Source organism: Mesoplodon mirus, assembly GCF_964341445.2.
Source record: "Mesoplodon mirus genome assembly, chromosome: 1".
Taxonomy (NCBI): Eukaryota; Metazoa; Chordata; class Mammalia; order Artiodactyla; family Ziphiidae; genus Mesoplodon; species Mesoplodon mirus.
In genome coordinates this window covers 8,009,268-8,031,667 of record NC_138976.1, presented here as the reverse complement: position 1 = coordinate 8,031,667, position 22,400 = coordinate 8,009,268, and the positions used below count along the sequence as shown (strand labels likewise).

Below are 22,400 nucleotides of genomic sequence, written 5' to 3'. Positions count from 1 at the left end.
TTCAGCCCTGAACCCTGGGGTGATGTGGTGTCATCCCCATCTGTGGAGGGAGGTGTGGAGCCAGGAATAAATGCTCCCAGAGGGCATGGCCTTGTGGGGGCATCATCCGGAGGCAGCCTGGCACCTGGGAGTCTCCCAAATGCAGGAGTGAGTCAGCCAGCGGTCAAGCGGATGGCTGGAAAGGCTGTGGAAATGGGAACGGCCTTTGCCAGCTTGTCTGGACAGGCCCTCGATGTCACCCTGCAGGCCGAGGACTGGGTCTGTGTCCTGGCATCTTTTTGATCAAATGATTTGGTGACACAGCCCTCCCCCTGGCAGGCTTGGACGCCTTAGGTCAAGGGCACCCCGTGTCCTATCCCCCCTCCCCAGGGATCCCAGCCTGGCAGGTCCAGGGAAACGGCCGTAACAGTAAGGAGAGGTAAGGAGAGGGGTAGGCTGTGATAAGAGAGGCCAGATAAAGCCAGCCCCACTGGGCAGGAAGCCCAGCGCCAAGATCCGGAAGTCTCCCAAGTGCCCCCTCCCTACACACCCCGCTCTGCCTTCTCACCTTTAACCTTCACCAGTTGTTATTTAACTCACAGGGAGATCCTGACTAGTCCTGCGCTCGGAAAACAGCCAGGGAGGCCAAGAGATCCCTGGGCTGATCCCAGGATGAGAGCAGAGACCTATCAGGGAAGACCTGCCTCCCAGCACACTCCCCACCCCACCCCGTCACCCAACATCAGGGTGGGAGAAGGCTACGAGGTCTTGGGAATCCCCTCAACCTCCCCCTCCCCTCTCTGGCCCAGCCCAGGGCAGGCTTGGCAGGGGTACCCACACCTATGAGTCACTTCGTGCCCCAGCCGGTCAGGGAGCGGGAAGCCCAGGGATGAGAGGTGCCAGGTCCCTGGCTACCTCCTGGCCAGTGGCTGAGAAGTTCTGCTGGGAAGCACCCATGGAGCGGCCGGGCCCATGCGGGGGTCCTCTCTCGGCTAAAGCTGCCTCCTTCCAGGTAGGAGAACACGGTGACCTTGGACAGGAGGCCTGCCTCTCTAAACCCTTCCTTTGTACAAAGGGTGTAAATAGCCCCCAGGGATCCAAGGCCATTAGCGATGATGGTAACCCCACACTTTGCGGGGCCCCAGGGGAAAAATCTTGTCCTCATAAGCCTTGTTCTGAAGGCCTGGGGTGGTCAAGGGCCGCCCCCCCTCCCCACAGGCCTCGTAGCCCCCCTTCCGCCCAGCTGGAGGCGCCACAGAAGCTCCCACCCAGTGTGGCCGTGGGAAGCTCTGGAGGTAGGTCTCTAGGGGAGACCCGGCGGCCGGCGTGGAAGGTGGCAGAGGCCGTCTCAAGGGTCCTCCTGCGTGCCAGGCCCCGTTTACACACTGGTTTTCTTCTGATTTAACTCTCCGGGCTGATCTGTGAGGAAGGGTTATTAGCTCCATTTTGATGATAATAATAATTAATAATAATAATGGCAACATTGATCAAAGTGCTTACTACCTGCTGGGCCCTGTGCCCATTGTTGTCTGCGTTTTATGGATCTGAGACCGTTATTATCTGCATTTCATAGATGTGGAAGATACGGTTAAGGGCATTTAAAGACTCGGCCTGTTAAAGTTTCCTAACCTCGCTCATGTGTGGAGACCTTGCTCTGTGCTCTGGGCCCAGCCCTCCCTCATCCACCTCCTCTGGCCCTCTGAGGCGGGAAGGACTGTGTCCACCCGCTTTACAGATGAGGAAACAGGGTTTAAGGGGGCGAGGAGACTGGCCGAGGCCGAGGACCACCAGCTGGGAAGCTGCAAAGCCAGCCCCTGGCGGAGACCAGCCAGAGCTGGAGATGGGAACCCCGGACTGGGCTACAAGAGTCTAGGTTCTGTCAGACACTAGACAAGTTGCTTAGCCTCACCAAGTCTCGGTTTCCTCCTCTGTAGAATGGGCACCATGAGACAGTGCCTCCCTCCCTCTTCGGGGTGGCCGTCCGAGGCCCTGCAGCAGCTCAGCCAGCGTTCCCAGGGGCTGCACGCCTGGCGGGCCGCTTCTCCCCAGACCTCGTGACAGACAGAGCCTTCTGCCCAGCAGCACAGGAAGGGCAGCCCTAGAAGCCAGGGTTTGGGAGCTATGGCCTCTGCAAGGTCATCCAGGCCCCCTCACTCTAGAGGCCAGGACCCTAGAGAGGTGAGGTGACCTGTCACACGGTGTGATCCCCTCACCAGGGGGGAAAGAACTGAGGGTGGCCCCAGGGGCTGGGGAGGATTGGCATTTCACAGGGCTCCTCATCACCAGCAGGGCTGGCTCAAAGCCAGAGCCCAGTTGACCAGATGACCAGGCACGTCCAAGGGCACAGGGCAGGTGGGGGCAAGGTCCAGGGGTGCCCGGGGCTTGGTGTTACAGACCCCTGTGAATGACTAAGCCACTTCCCCTGTTAGGCCTTTGTTGCCTCCCCTGAGAAATGGGTCCTGCCCGGAACAGAGCCTTCCTCACACGGTGAGTGTGACGGTCAAACGAAATATATGCGTGTAAATGTCTCCACACAGCGCTGCTATCTAGAAAGAACTCACATTAACTGTTATTTAAGAAAATCCATATTACAAAAAAAAAAAAAAAAAGCCAGGGATTCCCAGCTTGATCAGAGGGGCTAAATGTGGAATCAAAAGGAGCTGGAACTGAGCTGAATCCTTGAACCAACTTGCTAGTTGGTGACCTTCACAGGTGATTCCTCTCCTCTTGTCCTCAGTTTCCTCACCTGTAAAATGGCAAGGAGGAGGCTCAGTAAATCTTATACCCCAGGGAGCAGATGCTGAGGACAATTGTGGTTGCAGAGTGTGATAAAAAATTGAGAAAAAATATTCCACACTTTTTTTTCCCTCTGAAAATTGGTAAGACACCTGCTCTCAGGTTTGAGCAAAGAAGGGCTTGGCCAGCTCGGAGAGCATTCAGACCCCTCGGAGAGGTGGCAGAACTGAAACCAACCTTTCTGTGACCTGGCCCACCTCAAGGCCCCAGGCCACATGTCCGGTGCCCTCCAAAGGGCCTTCTTGGCCATGAGTGGGGACCCCAGGAGCACCCCAGGAGCATCCAGGAGCCACACCAGCTTCCAGATCAATTCGGGCCCCTTGCTGGCCTCAGTGTCCCCAACTGCTGACCGAGATGGTTGGTCAAGAAGAGCTCTGAAGTGCCAGCCACCCAGAGTGGAGGAAATCATTCATTCTTCTTCCCACTTATGCATGTTCCCAGGGGGAAAATTACAAGATACGTACAAGTAAAAGGAAGGTAAAAGTCACCTTTAGGGAATTCCCTGGCTTCCCAGTGGTTAGGGCTCGGAGCTCTCAGCACCGTGGCCCGGGTTCAATCCCTAGTTGGGGAACTAAGATCCTGTAAGCCATGCAGTGCGGCCCAAAAAAAAAGTCACCTCTAAATAAAATATTTAAGAAAGAAAAAAATAAGGTTTCCCTGGTGGCGCAGTGGTTGAGAGTCCGCCTGCCGATGTTGGGGACGCAGGTTCGTGCCCCGGTCCAGGAGGATCCCACATGCTGCGGACCGGCTGGGCCCGTGAGCCATGGCCGCTGGGCCTGCGCAGTGTCTGGAGCCTGTGCTCCGCAATGGGAGAGGCCACAACAGTGAGAGGCCCACGTACCACACACACACACAAAAAAATATATATATATATGTATGTATATATTAAAAAAATACCTCTAGCCTCACCGCTCAGAGCTCATTACAGTTACCATTTGGGGAAATAACACCCAGGCTGTTTTCTAAATTATAATTATTTTAACAAAAATGGGATCCCACTGTCCATACTGTCTCATCAACAGGTTTGTTCCCTTAAGAGTCTTCTTAGATCAAGATTTATAACACTCTTTTAGAAAACGTTTATTTTGAAATGCTAATACAATCACGTGGTTCAAAATTCAAAAAGTACAAAAGGGTAGATGGTGAAAAGAATGTGGCAAGGAGGTGCCTTTTGAGCAGAGACCTGGAATGATCATGAATCGGTCACGTGAACTTTGAGGGGAAGAACATTCCAGGCAGAAGGAACCCCAGTGCGAAGGCCCTGAGGCTCTGTCATGCATTCACTCTGTGTGACCTTTGGCTGGCTGTGTGACCCGTCTGTGCCTCAGTTTCCCATCTTCATAAGGAGGGTAATCACAGCACTCCTAAAGCTGTTGGGTGGATTAAATGCATACTTTTAACGCTAGGTGCTCAGTAGGCACAGACCTTCACAAAGGTGGGCATGAGCTTGGCATGGTTGCGAATCAGAGGAGGACAGCAGGGCTGGGGGTGGCAGTGGTTAGAGATGGTGAGATCAAAAGCTTGGAGCTCGTCCTAAGTGCAGTGGGAATCCACTGGAAGATGTGAGGCAGGAGAGACGAGATCTGGGTTTCTTTAAAAATGATGGAGGGGCTTCCCTGGTGGCGCAGTGCCGATGCAGGGGACACGGGTTCGTGCCCCGGTCTGGGAAGATCCCACATGCGCGGAGCGGCTGGGCCCGTGAGCCATGGCCGCTGAGCCTGCGCGTCCGGAGCCTGTGCTCCGCAACGGGAGAGGCCACAACAGCGAGAGGCCTGCGTACCGCAAAAAAAAAAAAAAAAAAAAGGTGTAGAATGGTTATGGTTGTAAGGGTCGAGAGGAACAGCAGCAAGGAGGCTAGAGGGTAGACCTGCAGTCGCAGCCTGAGATGCCACTGGAGGGATGGGAGTGGCTGCTGGAGAGGCTGGGTGGGGGTGGCCTCAGGAGTGATGGGGTGGGAAACCCAGGGTGAGGCCCAGCTTTAGACCTGAGCCCCTTGGTGGATGGTGGAGCTGTCCTCTGTGCTGGGAAGGCCTGGGGAGCAGCAGGTTTTAAGGCAGAAATGCCTGCAGACATCAGGAGGTCACCAGATGCTCATGTCGTTAGCTCAGCGAAGAGGGACATTTGAAAGTCAGACATCATCATAGAGCCAGGACAGCAGGGACCACCTTGGAGAAAGGCATGAGCCCCTGGCCGCCAAGGTGAGGAGATTGGAAGGGAGAAGGCAGGGCCAGCCAGCAAGGCACAGCCAGCAAGGAAGAAGGAGAATCAGGGAGGGAGGTGTCGGGGAAGCCCAGAGAACAAAGGGTTTCAGGAAGGAGGGCGTTGTCAGGTCGTCAACCGTGTCACCTGCCACTGGAGAGTGATAAACAGAGCACGTTGGGGCTCTGAGCACAGTTCCAATTGTTTGTTTCCTCAGGGTCATTTTTAGAAGTAGTAGAATTGCAGGGTCAAAGGGAGGCCCATTTTTAAGGTTCGCTGCCCTCCTAATAAACTAAATCCATTAAACACCTCTGTAGCCAGAGTCGGGGTGAGGATAAGGAGAGGCTGTGCCGCTGAGGATATGGAATTCTGGTTAAGGCAAGTTTCTTTTCACCCAGTGACAGAAAAGTGTTTTCTTGTAGGTCACTGTATGAATTGATATTCAGAGGTGGGGAAGTCCTTATGTATATCGGAGGGACAGAACCCTGGCGTGGCCATCAGAAATGTACCTCCCTTCTGAATGCTAGGCTTCTGCGTAAACCTGCCTATGAGCTTGAACCTCCCTTGGTCTCCACAGAACCCTGGATGGGGGCGGCAGAGGGGCAGCAGGACTCCTCTAGTCCAGGCTCTCCGGAGTGCGGTGCCCTTTGGAGGCTCTTGTCCTCATCAAGACCCCCCTAGAAATTATGACCTGGGACAGAACTCATTTCAACCCTTGATCTACTAAGGAGGAGACTGAGAGTCAGGATCAGAGAGAGGAAGCGAATTGCCCAAGGTCACACAGCGCATTGACAGCAGAGATTGACCAGACAAGTGGTAGAGAGTAGGGGCATGTGTTAGAGCCAGAAAACCTGGGTTTGTATCTTGGCTCTGCCGCATACTGGCTGTGTCACCCTGAGTGAGTTGCTTACCCTCTGTGAGCCCCCATTTCGCTACCTGTAAAGTGAGGATAATTTCTAATTCATACAGTTCTTGTGAGGATTTAAAAGAGATTGCAGGGCTTCCCTGGTGGCGCAGGGGTTAAGAATCCGCCTGCCAATGCAGGGGACATGGGTTCGTGCCCTGGTCCGGGAAGATCCCACATGCCGTGGAGCAACTAGGCCCGTGTGCCACAACTACCGAAGCCCGCATGCCTAGAGCCCGTGCTCTGAGACAAGAGAAGCCACCACAATGAGAAGCCCGCGCACCACAACGAAGAGTAGCCCCTGCTCGTGGCAGTTAGAGAAAGCCCATGCACAGCAAGGAAGACCCAACGCAGCCAAAAATAAATAAATAAAATAAACAGATTTATTAAAAAAAGAGAGAGATTGCAATGCCAAGTACAGGGATAAGTGCTTAATAATAGCTAAGGGCTTCCCTGGTGGCGCAGTGGTTGAGAGTCTGCCTGCCAATGCAGGGGACATGGGTTCGTGCCCTGGTCTGGGAAGATCCCACATGCCGGGGAGCGGCTGGGCCCGTGAGCCATGGCCGCTGAGCCTGCGCGTCCGGAGCCTGTGCTCCGCAATGGGAGAGGCCACAACAGTGAGAGGCCCTCGTACCGCAAAAAAAAAAAAAAAAAAAAAAAAGCTAAAAGAACCCACCCAAAAAAGCAAAGAGGAAGAGCTTAGGGGAAGGGTGTTTCAGGCAGAGGCAAATGTTGGGTGGAGGTGGAAGAGGCCAAGGCCAATTTCTGAAGTCCTCTTCAGCTGTCATGATGAGGCAGGAGAGGGGGCAGTCACTCAGGCAGATCTGAATTTAGAAAGCCCGGCATGGTGCCTTTGCTGACCTGTTGTGTGGCCCCAAGCTGTCTCTGTCCCTCTCTGGGCCTCAGCCTCCTGCCCCTACAGCCTCTAATCAGGGGTTGCAAATATTCGTTCTTTGCAAGTGTCATTCTTTACTCTTCTCTTGCCCCCTGGACAGGGCACTATCAAGAGCAGAGCCTTGTCATCTGTCTCCAGAACCCAGTGTCCCCAGCACCCAGCCCAGGTCTGGCATAGAGACAATTTCTCATCAAATGAATGAGGGAATGGATGGATTCACGTCCTTTCCCTTTGGGAGGGTGTGGGTTGAAGCGGGAGCCCTGGCCCCTCACTTACCCTCCACACATGCCTGCAGACCTGCCTCACGTGGGTGGACACTGGCCTGCCTGCCAGTGTCTCTGTGCCCTTGTTCTCTTTGCTTTGCTCTCCAGACAATGGCTTTGTTTCTATTGTTCTTTATGGAGGATGAGAACACCTCAGTGGTGGCACCAAAAGGCCAACAGTGGCTCTCCAGGTGCCCTATTAAGATGCCTTTGATTTTCTCCTTTATACTTTTCTCTATTTTCTTCTACAAACATCTGTGGCTTTTCAAATAAAAAGCAATGATGCCAAAGAGAGGAGTGGACTGCTAAAGAAATACGAGACTTTTTTTTTTTTTTTTTTTTTTTTTTGCGGTACGCGGGCCTCTCACTGCTGTGGCCTCTCCCGTCGCGGAGCACAGGCTCCTGACGCGCAGGCCCAGCGGCCATGGCTCACGGGCCCAGCCGCTCCGCGGCATGTGGGATCCTCTTGGACCGGGGCACGAACCCGTGTCCCCCACATCGGCAGGCAGACTCCCAACCACTGCACCACCAGGGAAACCCCACAAATGACTTTTAAACATAAGAAAAATGCTCACCCTCCTTCACAATAAAATAAATGCAAATGATAACTACCCTGAGAATCCATTTTTCCACCTATGCAATTGGCAAGATCAAAGTTGGCTAACAGTGTATGTTGGTGAGGAAGCAGCTGGCTCATGCCCTGCAGGGGCATGGGGGTGGAAACCAGTCCTGTCCCTCTGGAGGACAACGTGGCAATCTGTATGAAAGTGTCAAATGCAAATCACGTTTGACCTAGCCATTGCACTTCCTGGAATTTATCCATCAGATGTGCTCACACATGGAAGAAATGATGTTACCCATTGTGGCATTGCTTGTGATGGCAAAATATTGAAAACCTAAATGTCCGTCAGTAGGAGACTGGCCAAATACACGACAGTACTTCTTCAGCAAGGAGTACTATGCAGCTTTGAAAAAACAAATTAGCCAATGGGGCAGCTATTATGTGCCAACACAGTCCAGAATAAGGTCCAGGATATAAAGATATGTGGAAAAAGTACAATGCAGACTCATGTATATAGTCTGCTGCTATCTTTGAGTATAAAAGGGAAATCAAAATATATTTGTAGGGCTTCCCTGGTGGCGCAGTGGTTGAGAGTCCGCCTGCCGATGCAGGGGACACGGGTTCGTGCCCCGGTCCGGGAAGATCCCACATGCCGCGGAGCGGCTGGGCCCGTGAGCCATGGCCGCTGAGCCTGCGTGTCCGGAGCCTGTGCTCCGCAATGGGAGAGGCCACAACAGTGAGGCCCGCGTACCGCAAAAAAAAAAAAAAAAAAAAAAAAAAATATATATATATATATATATATATATTTGTATTTGCTTATAAGTTCATAAAATGTCTCTGGAAAGATCACGAGAAACATAACTTTGCTTTGGGGGAGGGGAATAAGGATGCTAAGACCTGGGGTGGGAAGGAAGTTTTCTCTGTCTTCCTTTTTGTACCTTTGACTATTTGAATGATATGATGTATCATCCATCCAAAAAAAAAATTAGAATTTAAAAACAAAATAAAAAGTAAGGAAAAGTTTGAATAAGGAAAAGAAAATAAATCTATTCTATCCCCTCCCCTTTTAAATTTCCTGGCGTCACTGGCTATGAAAATTGTCATTGGAGGGAATTCCCTGGTGGTCCAGTAGTTAGGACTCAGCACTTTCACTGCCAAGATCCTGCAGGCCACGTGGCATGGCCAAAATAAAATTTTGTCCTTGGAGACCATGGAGGAAGCAGAGGTCCAGGGGACAGGTGACATGCCCAAGGCCACTGGGTGACTTTGCCAAGGCTCCAGTCACCAGTTATAATTTCCTGCACAACTGGGATGATACCAAATAGGATCCCTGGAATTTTCTGTGCTGTTCCTTGCCTTCTGTGTCTCTACATCTATTTCTGTTTCCAACTTGAGCTGAGGTGTGTAGTTCAACGATTTTTTAGGACTGTTGAGTTCACCCCACCCTAGAGAAGGGCTGTATTAGGCCAGAGGGGAGAACTGACAGGACTGCTTTGCTCAGAACAAAGGGAAAGAAATCAGTTAAGATTCAGGAAAGTAGGCAATGGGATTTTCCAATAAAAAATTGAATTACATTTAGAAAACAATAAAATGGTTCTAAGGAGGGATGAAAAGGTCAGATTTGCACTTTGGAAGACTTGCTTCCAAATCATCCGAATGAGGAGGGAATCTCCCTCCTGGGATCTCATTTTCCCTGGGATTTTATACTTGGAAGAATGGCCGAGAGCTCCAATACCCGCTGTTACCAATGAATCAACTGGGGCCACCACTAATAGATCAAGAAAAAAATTACTTCCCATATAGAGGACAGAACTGAGGACTCACACCTGTGATACCCAAAGTGCTTTATAATTGACAATAAGGTGCTGAACAGACGTTGGAAATATATATAGGCCAAGGATGAGTGAGAGGCAGTTTACTAAAATAAATGCCTGGAAAGATGCTCAATTTCACTGCAGCCAGGGAAATGCAGAGTACAAATGACAGGGTACTCTACACCCAGTCATCTGGGGGACATTCTGGAAGAGGGGGGCTCTCCTCACACTACACAGCTGGTGGGCTGCAACGTTTACAAGTGTTGGCGGGAAGGAATGCAAACACCCCTGGACCCAACTGTCCCCCTTGGCGCAATCTCACCTGCAGAAATATAAGCCCCTGGTGTAGATGCTATCCACTGTGGCAGAACACTGCAGGCAAGTGGGGGATGCATTAGGGTACAGCCACTGCTGCAGAGTTAGCAGTGCCCCCTCACCCCCAGTGGGGGAGGGCAGCAGGAAGGAGGTACGGAGGCTAGGAATAAGGACTCCGGGGCCAGAGTTCAATGCTTGAGTTTGTGACTTGAGCATGTGTCTTTATTCCTTTGTGTCTCAGTTTCCTCACTTGTGAAACAGGATATAATACTAGCACCTGTTTCAAGAGTTTTGTTGATTAAATGAGCAATTATGTACAATGTGTTTAAAACAGTGCCTGGCCCAGAAAGGTGCTGCTTAACTATTTGTTAAGTAAATGTCTTAGAGGGATCCCTATGAGCTTATTGTTGAGTAAGAAAGTTAAGATGCAAAAAATCTTGTCTGCATCAACAAGGCCCTATAAGGAGTTCCCTGGTGGTCTGCTGGTTAGGATTCCGTGCTTTCACTGCCATGGCCTAAGTTCAATCCCTGGTCTAGGAACTGAGATCCTGGAAGCCAGGTGGGGCACGCCACCTCCCCCCACCACCAAAAAAACCCCAAAAACTAAAACAAAAACCAAAACCAAAAAAGATCAAGGCCTTATAGATGTCTAGGTGTGTCCGGGATTTCATGAGCATAGACAACCGTGAGACACACACTTGGCTGTCAATAAGAATTACCAAAGGAGAACCGGGATTGGAGATTGGGGGTGAGGGATAAAGCCTCTTTATGATTATTTTTTATTCAGTTATTGAATTATGATGTACAAAGAAAGTTTCAATGATTTTAAAAAAAGAACATTAAGAGAGAAAAGGACTTGTCTGTCTCCCATGTGGCAGGGGTGGGGCACCCTGCAGTGATATGAAAAGCGGAAGTCCAGCCAATGACAGAGTCTTCTCAACATATTTGTTTATTTCAAAATCAAACAATCTCTGATAAATATTTATCCCCAATGCCTGCAGGAAAGAGGGAGGGGCTACTGGTACTGAAACCCCATCAGTTGTTAAGGGTCTGCCTTTTATCTGAGGAAACTTCTCTGGAGGGTTTTTGCAGCAATTCCCCCACCTCCACCCAAACACACACACCTTTCCAGATCTCAGCTGTAGAAAGGAAATCTCCATACTACTTTTTTCCATGCTAGCAGTTGGGGCCAAGAAGGTCAGAGACAGAAAAAGTTCTGAAAACTCCAGGACAAATGGGAGTCTTCCACCCCCAGGTAGGACAGATTATTGCCCCCTCCGTGGGTGGCTCTCCCATCTATTCCATTTTTTTGCGGTAGGCGGGCCTCTCACTGCTGTGGCCTCTCCCGTCGCGGAGCACAGGCTCCGAACGCGCAGGCTCAGCGGCCATGGCTCACGGGCCCAGCCGCTCCGCGGCATGTGGGATCTTCCCGGACTGGGGCACGAACGCGCGTCCCCTGCATTGGCAGGCGGACTCTCAACCACTGCACCACCAGGGAAGCCCCATCCATTCCATTTGATCAGATGACAAATCTGATCTTGTCATCCCTCCTTAGAACCATTTTATTGTTATCTAAATGTAATCCAATTTCTTATAAGGCCACAAGGTCCTGCTGGATCTGGCATCCTGTCACCCCAGGGCTCTCTGACTGTGCTCCATCTCTAGGCCTTGTGAGGCCAGGATGTCGCCTCTTCCAGGAAGCCTTCCCAGGCTGCCCAGGAACGGTTAGGGGCCGCAGTAGCGTAGGTGCCTGGTTTTTGGCCTATTGCTCCACAATCGAGCTCTCAGATTCAACAGATCAGAGGCTGCATTCCCGCCGCCCTGGGTCTCTGCGTTGGGTCGGGACGTTTTGGGGCCAGGATTCAGCGACCTCCCTAAGGTGTCCGCCAGTTCTATCATTCTATCCCGGCTCGAAGCTGGCTCTGGCCTGGAGCAGGGCTGCTGACTGGGACTGGCTAATTTGCGGGGCGCGGCCGGGTCCTTGAGAGGATGATGACGAAAGGAGCGCGTATTTCTCTAAGGCAGAGGACTCGCTCGGGACCGTGCCCCTCATAAACATGAATGAAGCTCTCCGCCCCGCCCTGGGGCCTGCCCCCCACAAGGATGGCGTCCCGCAGATTCTTATTGGTGCCGGTGGGCTCGTCGGGCAACGCTGAGTGGCGGAGGGCGGAAGCGGGGCGGGGGCGGGGCCAGGAGAGGGGCGCGGCGTATTCGGTCCGGGCCTAGCGTGCCGCCGCTTGCATCTCTACTATGTCGCGGGCACGCTGCCACCTGCGCGCGGCTCTCTTCCTGGCAGCGGTTTCTTCGCGTGGTGCAACAACCGGGGTCGCAGCGAGGCGAGTACTGAGCGCGTGGCCTGCGCCGCAGGAGCCCGGCATGGAGTATCAGGTATTGGAGGGAGGTCCTGCAATGACACGTGAGCCGGGCCTGAGGCGCTTGGCATCTGGCCTCCGCCAGCTGAGAGAGGGGCCAGGAGCCTGGGACTGGGGGACTTGTGGGGGCGGGGACATCCTGGATTCCGGAGGTGGGGACAGGCACCAGGAAGTTGGACCCGGGGTACCTGATTTGGGAATTCTGAGGCTGAAGTGTACCGCGTTAGAGAGTGGGAAGGGACGCCGTGTGATAGGACCAAGAGATCCAGTGGCTCAGCTGAGGTTCTGGAGTTCCAGTGTCTCCGGACTCAGAACCAGCAGTTGAGGTGGGGGAGGGGAAAGGGACTCAGGAGTTCAGACTTGGGAGATCCAGAGTATAGGTCTGGGTTGGCGTCTCTAGGATTCAGGAGATGAAGATCCAAGTGCCTGGAATTGGGGAGCAGGCAGGACTCGGAGCAGTGGGGGGTGTGTGTGCAAGAATCTGAAAAACAGAAAGCTTCCTCCTGGCTCTGTGCCAGGGGCAAGTTGCCAGAGACCAGAACCTGATGCTGGCCAGGCAGGTGGCACCAGTGTGATGAGAGCGGGTCCTCCAACCAGCCACTGAGGCCCTGAGGGGAAATAAGCATCACCCCCACTTCCACCCCCCACCCCCCCAAGTGGAAGTATAGTATAGTCCTGAGGTTATACCTGCTTGCCTTCTTGTCTGAGTGACCCTGACACAGCCTTCCTCCCCCTAAGACTCCTCTTCCCTGTCTGGTTGCTTCAAGCTACTCTTCCCTGGGTCAGAATGTGGAACCCCAATCCTCATGCCCAATCCTGGGCATGGAAGCCTCCAGGAATTCCTAGTTCTAATTCCTTCAGTTCTAAGACCCCAGCCTTCTGTAGTTCTGGCCCTGCTCTAAGAGGGGCCCAATACAGTGGTGGACCATGGAGAGAATGAGGGCAAAAGCCTGAGAGTGAAGCCTGGGGAGGCTGAACAGGAAGCAAGGATAGTCCCGTTAGTCATTTTGCCTGCTTTGCCTGGCACTCCCTGGGTGGGTCTGAACTGCCCCAGGCTCCCATTTCTGCTAGAACTGGAAAGATGCCACTTCTTTCTCACTGGTGCCTAACCTCTAGGCTGGGGAAACAGGGCTGGCATGGCAGGCCTGGACCCTGGCCTGGCCACTGGTATGCTGGGTTCCTCTGTCCTTATGGATCTCTAATGAGCCTTAACCTACTACCTGGGGACTCATTGCCAGGATGCTGTGCGCACACTCAACACCCTGCAGACCAATGCCAACTACCTGGAGCAGGTGAAGCGCCAGCGGGGTGACCCCCAGACACAACTGGAAGCCATGAGGCTGTACTTGGCACGGAGTGGGCTGCAGGTAAGGTGGGGAGGGCCTCTGACCACCCCCCATTCCCGTCTGTCTGTGAGTCCTGTGGCTGAGGCGGGGACCTTGTCCGTCTGTCCTAGGTGGAGGACTTGGACCAACTGAACATCATCCACATCACAGGGACCAAGGGGAAGGCGAGCCACAGGACCCAGGGGTAGGACGTGCACTTGGTGGGGTGGGGGGGGGGACCTGCCCAGACAAGACCTTTTCTTTCTAGGGCTCCACCTGTGCCTTCACTGAACGTATCCTCCGAAGCTATGGCCTGAAGACGGGATTCTTTAGGTACTGAGGTACAGAGGGATGTGGCGTCTCCTGGCTCTCTGGGGGGGCTCTGGAACCAGCCAGCACCTCAAGGCCAGGGTCACCCCCAGCAGCTCAGCTGCATGTCTTTCTGCCTAGTGTTCATTCATTCAACAGGCAGTCAATTAGCATTTACCAGTTAGCCCAAGTTTATGGCAATCTTTAATTTTCACAACGGAAAGAAATTGGGGAGGCGGGCAGCAACTTGAATGGATAAATGAAATACACAGCTGGAATAGTCAGATATCTATTTATTTATTTATTTATTTGGCCACGCTTAGCGGCATGTGGGATCTTAATTCCCCAACCAGGGATTGAACCCGTGCCCCCTACTTTGGAAGTGCGGAGTCTTAACCACTGGACCACCAAGGAAGTCCCTCAGATATCTTTTTATTAACTTAAATTCCTTATACAGTTTTTAAATCACATAGAAATATTTATCAACTAGGGCATCTTTGCCATAAGGAGCAGAAAACCGGGCTAGTAAGGGCTTAAACAATAAGCGTGGTTTAAGACAACTCTGTTGAGACCTCCCAGGTGGGCAGCGGAAGGGAGCCCTTCCGCTGTGCCAGCCTGAGCTGCTGCTTTGCCCTCCAGGCAGCACCCCCTCTTGGTTGCATTCAGGCATCTAAACTCACACCAGAGGATGGGGGGGGCAGGGTGATTAGACATGGGTCTCTCTTCCCTGGAGCTGTACATGCCTTCTTAAGCCTGTCACTGGTAGAGCAGTGGGATTCACATGATGGTAGATTGCTCAGGATTTGGTCCTTAAGCTTGGGGCATTCAAGATTTTTGCCTCCTTTTATTTTACCAGTTCCATCAAGTGACCTCTGTAAGCATCTGAAACCTGCTGACTGAGGTCATTTCAGACCAATGTGTTTTCCCTCAGCAGTTCTTCATTCAAATTAAAGAAATGGAGTAGATGCATAATACCAGAGGGCCTTTGAGGATTTAAATATAAGCCAACAATCTCTCTTTCAAAATAATGTTTGGGATAAAAGCCCAGCCTTTGACTTGGGCCCATGTGGCCTCATGGGCCAGTCTGGGGATGCAGCTTGAACACAGCAGATGGGGCCTTGCCCTCAAGGGCAGGAAGACAGACATTATGGGGGCAGATGTTGGCCGAGTTACTGATCGATGTGGGATGGGGGAAGCATGGGGGGCTGTGGGAGCCCAGAGAGCATGCCTGAGCAGTCTGGTGGGGCGGGGTCCTTTCTCTTTTTTGGAGAAGCCGTCTTAGTTGAGACCTGTGGAGTGGACATGTGTATAGGCCTGGAGATAGAAAATTTTGGGGCGGGGAACTGGAGGAACTAATAATAGTCCAGAGGGGCTGGGGCACAGGGAACTACCAAGGGATGTGTGAGAGGTGAGGCCAATGGCATCAGACCCGCCGGGGCCTGGTAGGCTGAGATGAGGAGCTGGGACTCTCTAAAGGGCAGGGGGAAGCAACGGAAGGGTTTTCAGCAGGGCAGTGACATAGTTAGATTTGTTTTTCTGAAAGACAGGTCTGACTGTGGGGAGGGGGACAGCCTGGGGGTCTTGGGAAGGGAGTCCTGATGACCCTAGGTCTCTCGGCAGCTCTCCCCACCTGGTGCAGGTGCGTGAGCGGATCCGAATCAATGGGCAGCCCATAAGCCCCGAGCTCTTCACTAAGCACTTCTGGCGTCTCTACCACCGGCTGGAGGAGACCAAGGTGCCCATGCCGGAGGGCTGGTGGGTGGGCAGGGTAAGGGGCCCGGAGTGGGTGGGTAGACCCAGAGGGCACTGCACATCCCGGGACACCATCTTCCCCAGGGCAGAGGCTGCAGGGGCCCCGAGCTCTGATGTGATCCTGTCCACAGGATGACAGCAGCTGTGTCTCCATGCCTGGCTACTTCCGCTTCCTCACACTCATGGCCTTCCATGTCTTCCTCCAAGAGAAGGTGTGTGTGCCCACCACTCCCCAGAACCCTGTGTTCCAGGCCTCGGGAAGGGGAATCTCAGCAGACTAGGGGCTCCTGTGTGGTATTCGGGAGCCCCTGGACCCCCTGCCATGCCCTCTGATCCTCTTCAGGTGGACCTGGCAGTGATGGAAGTGGGCATCGGCGGGGCTTACGACTGCACCAACATCGTCAAGTGAGGGGGAGTGGCTTGAAGAGAGGGATGGTGGCCGGGAGCCCGGTGGCCGGGGGCAGGGGCATCATGGCTCTTTCATTTCCCCCAGGAAGCCTGTGGTGTGTGGGGTCTCCTCTCTTGGCATCGACCACACTGGCCTTCTGGGGGACACGATGGAGAAGATCGCATGGCAGAAAGGGGGCATTTTTAAGGTGACCAGGCAGCCCTGGGGAGGGAGGTACATGGATGGCCTGGGCCCCAAGATTCAGGGAAGTGGGGGCAGGTGTGGCAGGGTCATTTGTATCCTCGTGACTCAGGACGAGGTCTTGGGCATCCGTGGGGTCTGGGTTCTCATCCCAGCTCTGCATGGGACTGGAACAAGTTGAGCCCCATCTCTGGCCTTAGTTTCCCCATCGAGGGGTTCCCAAAGGTTTGATGGGGGGGAAAGCTGAGTGGGCCATCCAGAACCAGGGGTATGGGGGCCAGTGATGGGACATGGAGGACCCTGGACTCACTCTCCGTGTCCTCCACAGTGTGGCGTCCCCGCCTTCACCGTGCTCCAGCCTGACGGGCCCCTGGCAGTGCTGAGGGACCGTGCTCAGCAGATCTCAGTGAGTCTGATTGGGACAGCTGGGTGGGGGTTGGCTGACTGGGGAGGTACTTTATCCTTTGGGGCCTCAGTTTGCTCATCCGTGCTCGTCCAGCTGGAGGACATCTCGGTTCTAGGAGCAGGACTTGGTGGGTTGTGGTCGATGGGGAAAGATGGAAGGGCTGATGGCATCAGGGAGGGCCTGCTGGCCGAGGGGGCAGCAGCAGCTCCCCTGACCAGCTGCGGCCCGTCTCCTCTGCAGTGTCCCCTCTACCTGTGCCCACCACTAGAAGCCCTGGAGGAAGGGGGGCCACTGCTGACCCTGGGCCTAGAGGGGGAGCACCAGCAGTCCAATGCCGCCTTGGCCCTGCAGCTGGCTCGCTGCTGGCTGCAGCAAAAGGGCTACCAGGGTAAGTGGGCAGGTGAGTGGGTGGGCAGGGGACACGTGGAACCTGCCTCTGAGGGCCCTTAGGTGAGGCCTGAGCACACTGAGTCCCACACAGCCCTCCCTCTCCCTTCCCTCCCCTCCCCTGCCCAGATACTGGAGAGCTGAAGGCATCCAGGCCAAGCCTCCTGGGGCAGCTGCCCCTGGCACCTGTGTTCCAGCCCACGTCCCACATGCAACATGGTGAGTTGGACCTTCCTGCCCAGCCAGGCTGCTTCAGATGTTTCTTTTGGTCTCCTGTTTGAGAGGTGGGGACAATTCAAGGTGGTGCCTTAAGAGAAAGGACTGGAGTCAGTGAGCTTCCCACACCTTGAATTCATGAACTCTCTCTGAGCCCATTTCCCCACCTGCCAAATGAGATGATGGTAGGGCCCACTGTGAGGTGACATCACTAAGGGACTGAGTCCAGAGCCTGGCAGATATGGGATAAAGTGCCCAGCCACTGGTAGCTGCCAAACTACCACCCTTGTCATCATCATCATAAGACCATGAGGTCCTTGAGGATGGTGATATTGTCAGGCTTCTTGCTTGCCCCCAAAGCCTTCAGCACACAGTAGGTCCTCGTGGCTGTTAAGCCCCTTCAGCAGTTGGTTCCAGTGTGCCCACTGTGTGCCAGGCCCCGTGTCAGGGCCATGACACAGTCCTGGAGCTAGGTGGATTACATCCTAGCCCCAAGTGTCACTTGCTCTGTGACCTAATCTCTCTGAGCTAAGGGTTCTCTGCCTGAAACTTGGGACTGATATATGATAGCAGCCCCCTCTCAGGGCCGCCTGGATGATTCCACCAGATGAGGCAGCCAAAGAGCTGATCCCAGTGGCTAATGCCCAGTAAGAGGCTCCTGGGCTGTCAGAGCGGCCAGCAGCGGGGGCTCTACGGGCGGGTAGTGTGTGCGAGTTGAGGACCGGAGTGGGAGGATGTAGAAGGGCAGCCTCGCGGCTGCAACTGGAGGACTGCCTTGCTCCCCTCCCCCAGGGCTTCGGGACACGGAGTGGCCGGGCCGGACGCAGTTGCTGCGGCGGGGCCCCCTCACTTGGTACCTGGACGGCGCGCACACCACCAGCAGCATGCAGGCCTGCGTGCGCTGGTTCCGCCAGGCGCTGCATAGCCGCGAGAGGCCGGGCGGGTGAGCTGCGGACAGAGGCGGGGCTGGGGCGGGGCCTCGGGGAAGGATGGGGCGGGACCCGGGGACGGGGGCGGGACTTGGCCAGTGGAGAGGGGAGGAACCTTGAGGAAGGATGGAGCGGGGCCCCGGGCAGGACTGGGCCAGCGGGGAGGGGCGGGGCCTCGGGGAAGGATGGGGCGGGACCCGGGGACGGGGGCGGGACTTAGCCAGAGGAGAGGGGAGGAACCTTGAGGAAGGATGGAGCGGGGCCCCGGGCAGGACTGGGCCAGTGGGGATGGGCGGGGCCTCGGGGAAGGATGGGGCGGGTCGCAGGGACGGGGTCGGACTGGGACAGTAGGGAGGCGGGAAGTTTTTGGAGGAAGGATGGGGCGGGGCCCGCGGAGAAGGGGTGGGAGGCGCCGCTCTGACCCTCCCCTCCCCCCGCCCCTCCCCACTCACACAGCGGGTCTGAGGTGCGTGTCTTGCTCTTCAACTCCACTGGGGACCGGGATTCCGCGGCCCTGCTGAAGCTGCTGCAGGTGAGGGGCTGGCTGGGGGATGGACAGCAGGCAACCCAGCCCTGGTTCTGGCTTTGACCCCCAGCAGCGGTGCCTTCATCCCTGAGCCTCTGTTTCCTCGACTGTAGAATGGGAGTGATTTTTCCTCTCCCCCCTGAATTGTACTGAGGCTTAAATGTGAAAGCACTGGGCACAGGGAAGTCAAGTCACAGGTCATTGTCCTCATTCTCCTCCATGGTCACACTCAAGCCCAGGATTACAGTGAGGACCGGGTAAGTGGTGTAAGGTGCAGGCTCTGGATTCACTTGTCAGGCCCATTTAGCTGCTAGCATATGACCCTGGATAAGAGATGGCATTTCCCTGAGCCTCAGTTTGCCTCTCCGTAGAACAGGGCTGCTACTAGGATACCTGCTTCTAAAGTTTCATTTAAGGAGTCACTGGGCTATAAAACATATGGGGGGGGGCCTTCTCTGCCCAAGGAAACTGAGCCTGCCCTAGACTGTCAGGGCTGAAATGGTTCCCAGTGGTTGTTTCCCATTTCACAGACCAGGATGCTGAGGCTGTTCTTCATATCCTTTGTGCTCGATCCTGTGCTCAGTAGCTGGGTCACCTTAAGCAAATGCAGCCCCCCGCTCCAGCCTCTGTCTCCCCATCTGTGTTGGGCCATGCTGCCCAGGCCACAGGCCAGGCAGGGTATATTGAGGTAGATGGGGGGCATGGAAGTGTTGTGGCTCGGTTTATGCAGCATCACTCCAGTTCAGCTGGTGGGGGGGCATCTCCAGAGATGGGGGCGTGTATGTGGACTCCGGGGGTGCTGTATGGAAGTTGGGATGGGGGGCGTCCTCTCAGGGCTCTGACACTGAGCTGCTCCCCTTGGCCTTCTAGCCCTGCCAGTTTGACTATACCATTTTCTGCCCTAACCTGACAGAGGTGTCATCCACGGACAACGCAGGTGAGAGATGACGCATGGTCCCTCCGGTGGGCAGGGGGCGGAGGGCCCTGAGGTGGATTGCTCTGTTGGTGACGGTGAGAGCTTTTGAACTGAAGGTCCTGGGTAGGAACTAGATTTGTTTTATCGTATAAATAAATACCCTTTGGTACATTTTGAATTTTGCATGTGACTGCAATACTGAAAAAAGAATTGTTGGTAAAACTATTTTTCAAAATGCAGGTTACAACCCAGTGATGGTTCTTGAAATCAGTTTAGTGGGTCTCAACCAGCATTTTAAATTTTAAATAAAATAGAATAGAGAAGAGAGTGTCAGTGTGTCTTGCACAAAGTTAAGGGTAGGTATTATTTGATGAAGATTCTGTTCCAAACATATGTGTGCACGTATGGGAGTACTGGGTTGCCACTGTAAAATGTATTTTTTACTGTGGATCATGTTAAAAGTTTTTTTGAAATAATCTAAAAAATACAGATCCCGAGGCCCCACATCAGACTGTGTGGGGACAGTCTGGGAGTCTGCATTTGTAGAAGTACTTATGCCCACCTGGTGATGGACCCTGTCCGTTTTACAGATGAAGGCAATAAGGCTAGGGCAGAAAGATGTGCTTGGTAGGCAGAAGCCCCAGCTTTGAAGCTAAACTGCCTGGCCCTGTTTCTCACCGGCTCTGTGACGATGGGCAATCACTGAACTTCCTGAGCCCCCGTTTCCTCATAGCACCCACTGTAAGGATGGATGATGCTTGTATAAAGCCTGGCATTGCGCAGGTGCTCACAGCATGCTTCCCCCTCCCCGACCCTCGGCTGCCTCGCCGATGCGCCCGTCCCTGTGCCCCGCAGACCAACAGAACTTCACAGTGACCCTGGACCAGGTGCTGCTCCGCTGCCTTGCGCACCAGCAACACTGGAGCCGCCTGCACGAGGACCAGGCCAGCCCGGAGCCTGGTGGGCCTGCACCCCTGCTGCTGGCACCCCGCCCAGCCCACACCCACAACACCAGCTCCCTCGTCTTCAGCTGCATCTCCCACGCCTTGCAGTGGATCAGCCAAGGCCGGGACCCTGTCTTTCAGCCACCCAGTCCCCCACGGGTCCTCTTTGCCCACCCTGTGGCAGGCAGTGGGGCCATCGTCCTCCAGGAGGCTGCTGCCATCCACGTGCTGGTCACAGGCAGCCTGCACCTGGTGGGCGGCGTGCTGAAGCTGCTGGAGCCCTCCCTGTCCCAGTAGCCAAGGCAGTGGGGTTGGAGGTGGGGTTCCCCCACACCTGCCCTGCATTTCGCCATGAACTAAATTACGTGCTTTTCGTGCCTTCCTGATTCTGTCTAGACTGGCCCCAGGGACTTGGGCTCTGGGCGGTGAAATAGAGGGCTGGGGGCAGGAAGCTGAGGTCTGTCTCTGAGCCTCAGGTGCCCTTGGCCTCTCCTTCCTAGTTCTCTGGCTGTTGTAGTAGACCTGACCCTCCAGCCCCCCTCCCCTCCCACCCCGTCTGCTTCCTGCCTCAGGCGCAGCTTATCGTGTAAGCTGCCTGACCTAGCCTGGGGTCCTGCCGGATACTGGCTGCTGGTTGATAGATTTCCTCCTCCCAGTGGCCTTCTGGGAGAGGAGAGGGTCCTTGCCTGGGGCCCCCTGGGGGCAGAGGGTGGCTGGAGTGATTTAAAGCCTTTAACTTTTTTTTTTTTTAAAAAAGCATTGGCTGAACATTTGATTGACTCTTGACCTCTAGCTCCCTCAGCAGACAATAGGGGGTTGGGGGCTACAGCTGGTACAGGAACTGGGTTGTGTAGGAGCCTGGGCTTTGTGGCCTGGGACAAGTTCCCCCCTCCCTCTGAGCCTTAGGTGGCCTGTGAAATGAGAAGAATGGATTGATGTCTGTTGACCACGTGCCATGCACCACTTTGCAGACCTCCTCGCTGAGAGACCTTGTGATCGCAAACTCTCATACCCGTTTTACAGATAAGGGAACTGTGCCTGGCTTAAAGAAGCCATGGGACCGTCACACAGCCAATAAGTGGCAGGTCCAGGATTTGAACCCAGAACTGTCATCCCCCCCAACCCCAGTTTAGGTGCCACTCTCCTCCTCTCAGCCCAGCCCAGCACTGGTTTCATGGTCTGATTTATTGGTGGTGAGTATATAGGGGTGGGCCCAGGACAGGCGGCCTGGCTGCCCGGCGGGGGGGTCTCTGTGTGACAGTTGCAGGGAGGAGCTAGGCTCCCCCACTCACGTCCAGGCTGGGCGCCGCTAGGCTTCTGTTTCCCCCGTCAAAGTTGGGCCAGTCCAGATGGAGAGGCCGATGGGAGCAGGTCCAGGTGGTTCTGGGCTGGCTGTTTCCATGGAGGAGGCGCTGTCAGCCTGGGTGGGCTGGGCTGAGTTCGTCTTGGAGTTCTCCGCTCCTGCCCAGCCCACGTCACCGAGTACTGGATCCAGGTTAAAATTACGGGGACTTGGGTTTCTACAGCAGTGTGGACATATAGCGCAGCGGACTCTCTGTCCGTGGTCCTGGGCAGCCGTACCCCAGGCCCACTGGGTTTGAAGGTTCGTGGTGGGGTGGGGGGACCCCACTGGCAGCAGGCCTTGGAGAGGGAGGCAGGAGGGGCGGGCGCAGAGGACCTTGTCCATCCTTGCTCGCGTGGAGGGGTCGGCGTCCCGGGACACGTGCATGGCCGCTGGTTCCCAGCTGGCGGCTGCGCAGTCTCTCCTGGTGGGCGGGGGCTGGCTGGGCGGCCCCGGGGCGGCGGGCCGGGCACTACGCCACGCTGCTGGTGGAGCAGGGGGTGCTCTGGGTGCTCCCGACGCTGTGGTTGGTGCTACTGCTCTCCGAGGAGGCCGGGGCAGCCACCGCCACCACGGGCTCCCGCTTGCCGGGGTGACCTGGGGGCAGGGGCGGAGGTCAGGGCCCCGGCCAGGGCTCCCCACTCCCCCAGAGGCTTCGCC

At 54.9% G+C, this 22,400-nt stretch overlaps 2 protein-coding genes across 3 annotated transcripts in view; one reads left to right on the top strand and one right to left on the bottom strand.

Annotated features, from left to right (window-relative positions):
• Positions 1-768: 768 nt before the first annotated feature.
• On the top strand, positions 769-21,429 carry FPGS (folylpolyglutamate synthase). Of its 2 annotated transcripts, XM_082612996.1 has the most exons (17): positions 769-991; positions 2,409-2,466; positions 12,024-12,115; positions 13,338-13,466; positions 13,556-13,609; positions 13,693-13,757; positions 15,354-15,468; positions 15,617-15,697; positions 15,829-15,890; positions 15,979-16,081; positions 16,403-16,480; positions 16,721-16,868; positions 16,997-17,086; positions 17,876-18,026; positions 18,469-18,544; positions 19,409-19,475; positions 20,310-21,429. In XM_082612996.1, the coding sequence occupies exons 1-17, from the start codon at positions 869-871 to the stop codon at positions 20,693-20,695; spliced, it is 1,878 nt and encodes a 625-aa protein (XP_082469122.1). In that variant the 5' UTR covers positions 769-868; the 3' UTR covers positions 20,696-21,429. The 2 variants fall into 2 exon arrangements, with proteins under 2 accessions (XP_082469122.1, XP_082469121.1); XM_082612995.1 differs by lacking the exons at positions 2,409-2,466; positions 12,024-12,115 and having other exon boundaries at positions 847-991.
• A 136-nt stretch (positions 21,430-21,565) lies between these two features.
• ENG (endoglin) overlaps positions 21,566-22,400 on the bottom strand; it is a 29,894-nt gene continuing 29,059 nt past the window's right edge. Inside the window, exon 15 of the mRNA XM_082612982.1 lies at positions 21,566-22,337. Within this exon, the coding sequence (XP_082469108.1) occupies positions 22,213-22,337 (125 nt within the window). The 3' untranslated portion in view covers positions 21,566-22,212. The remainder of the gene's footprint in view (positions 22,338-22,400) is intronic.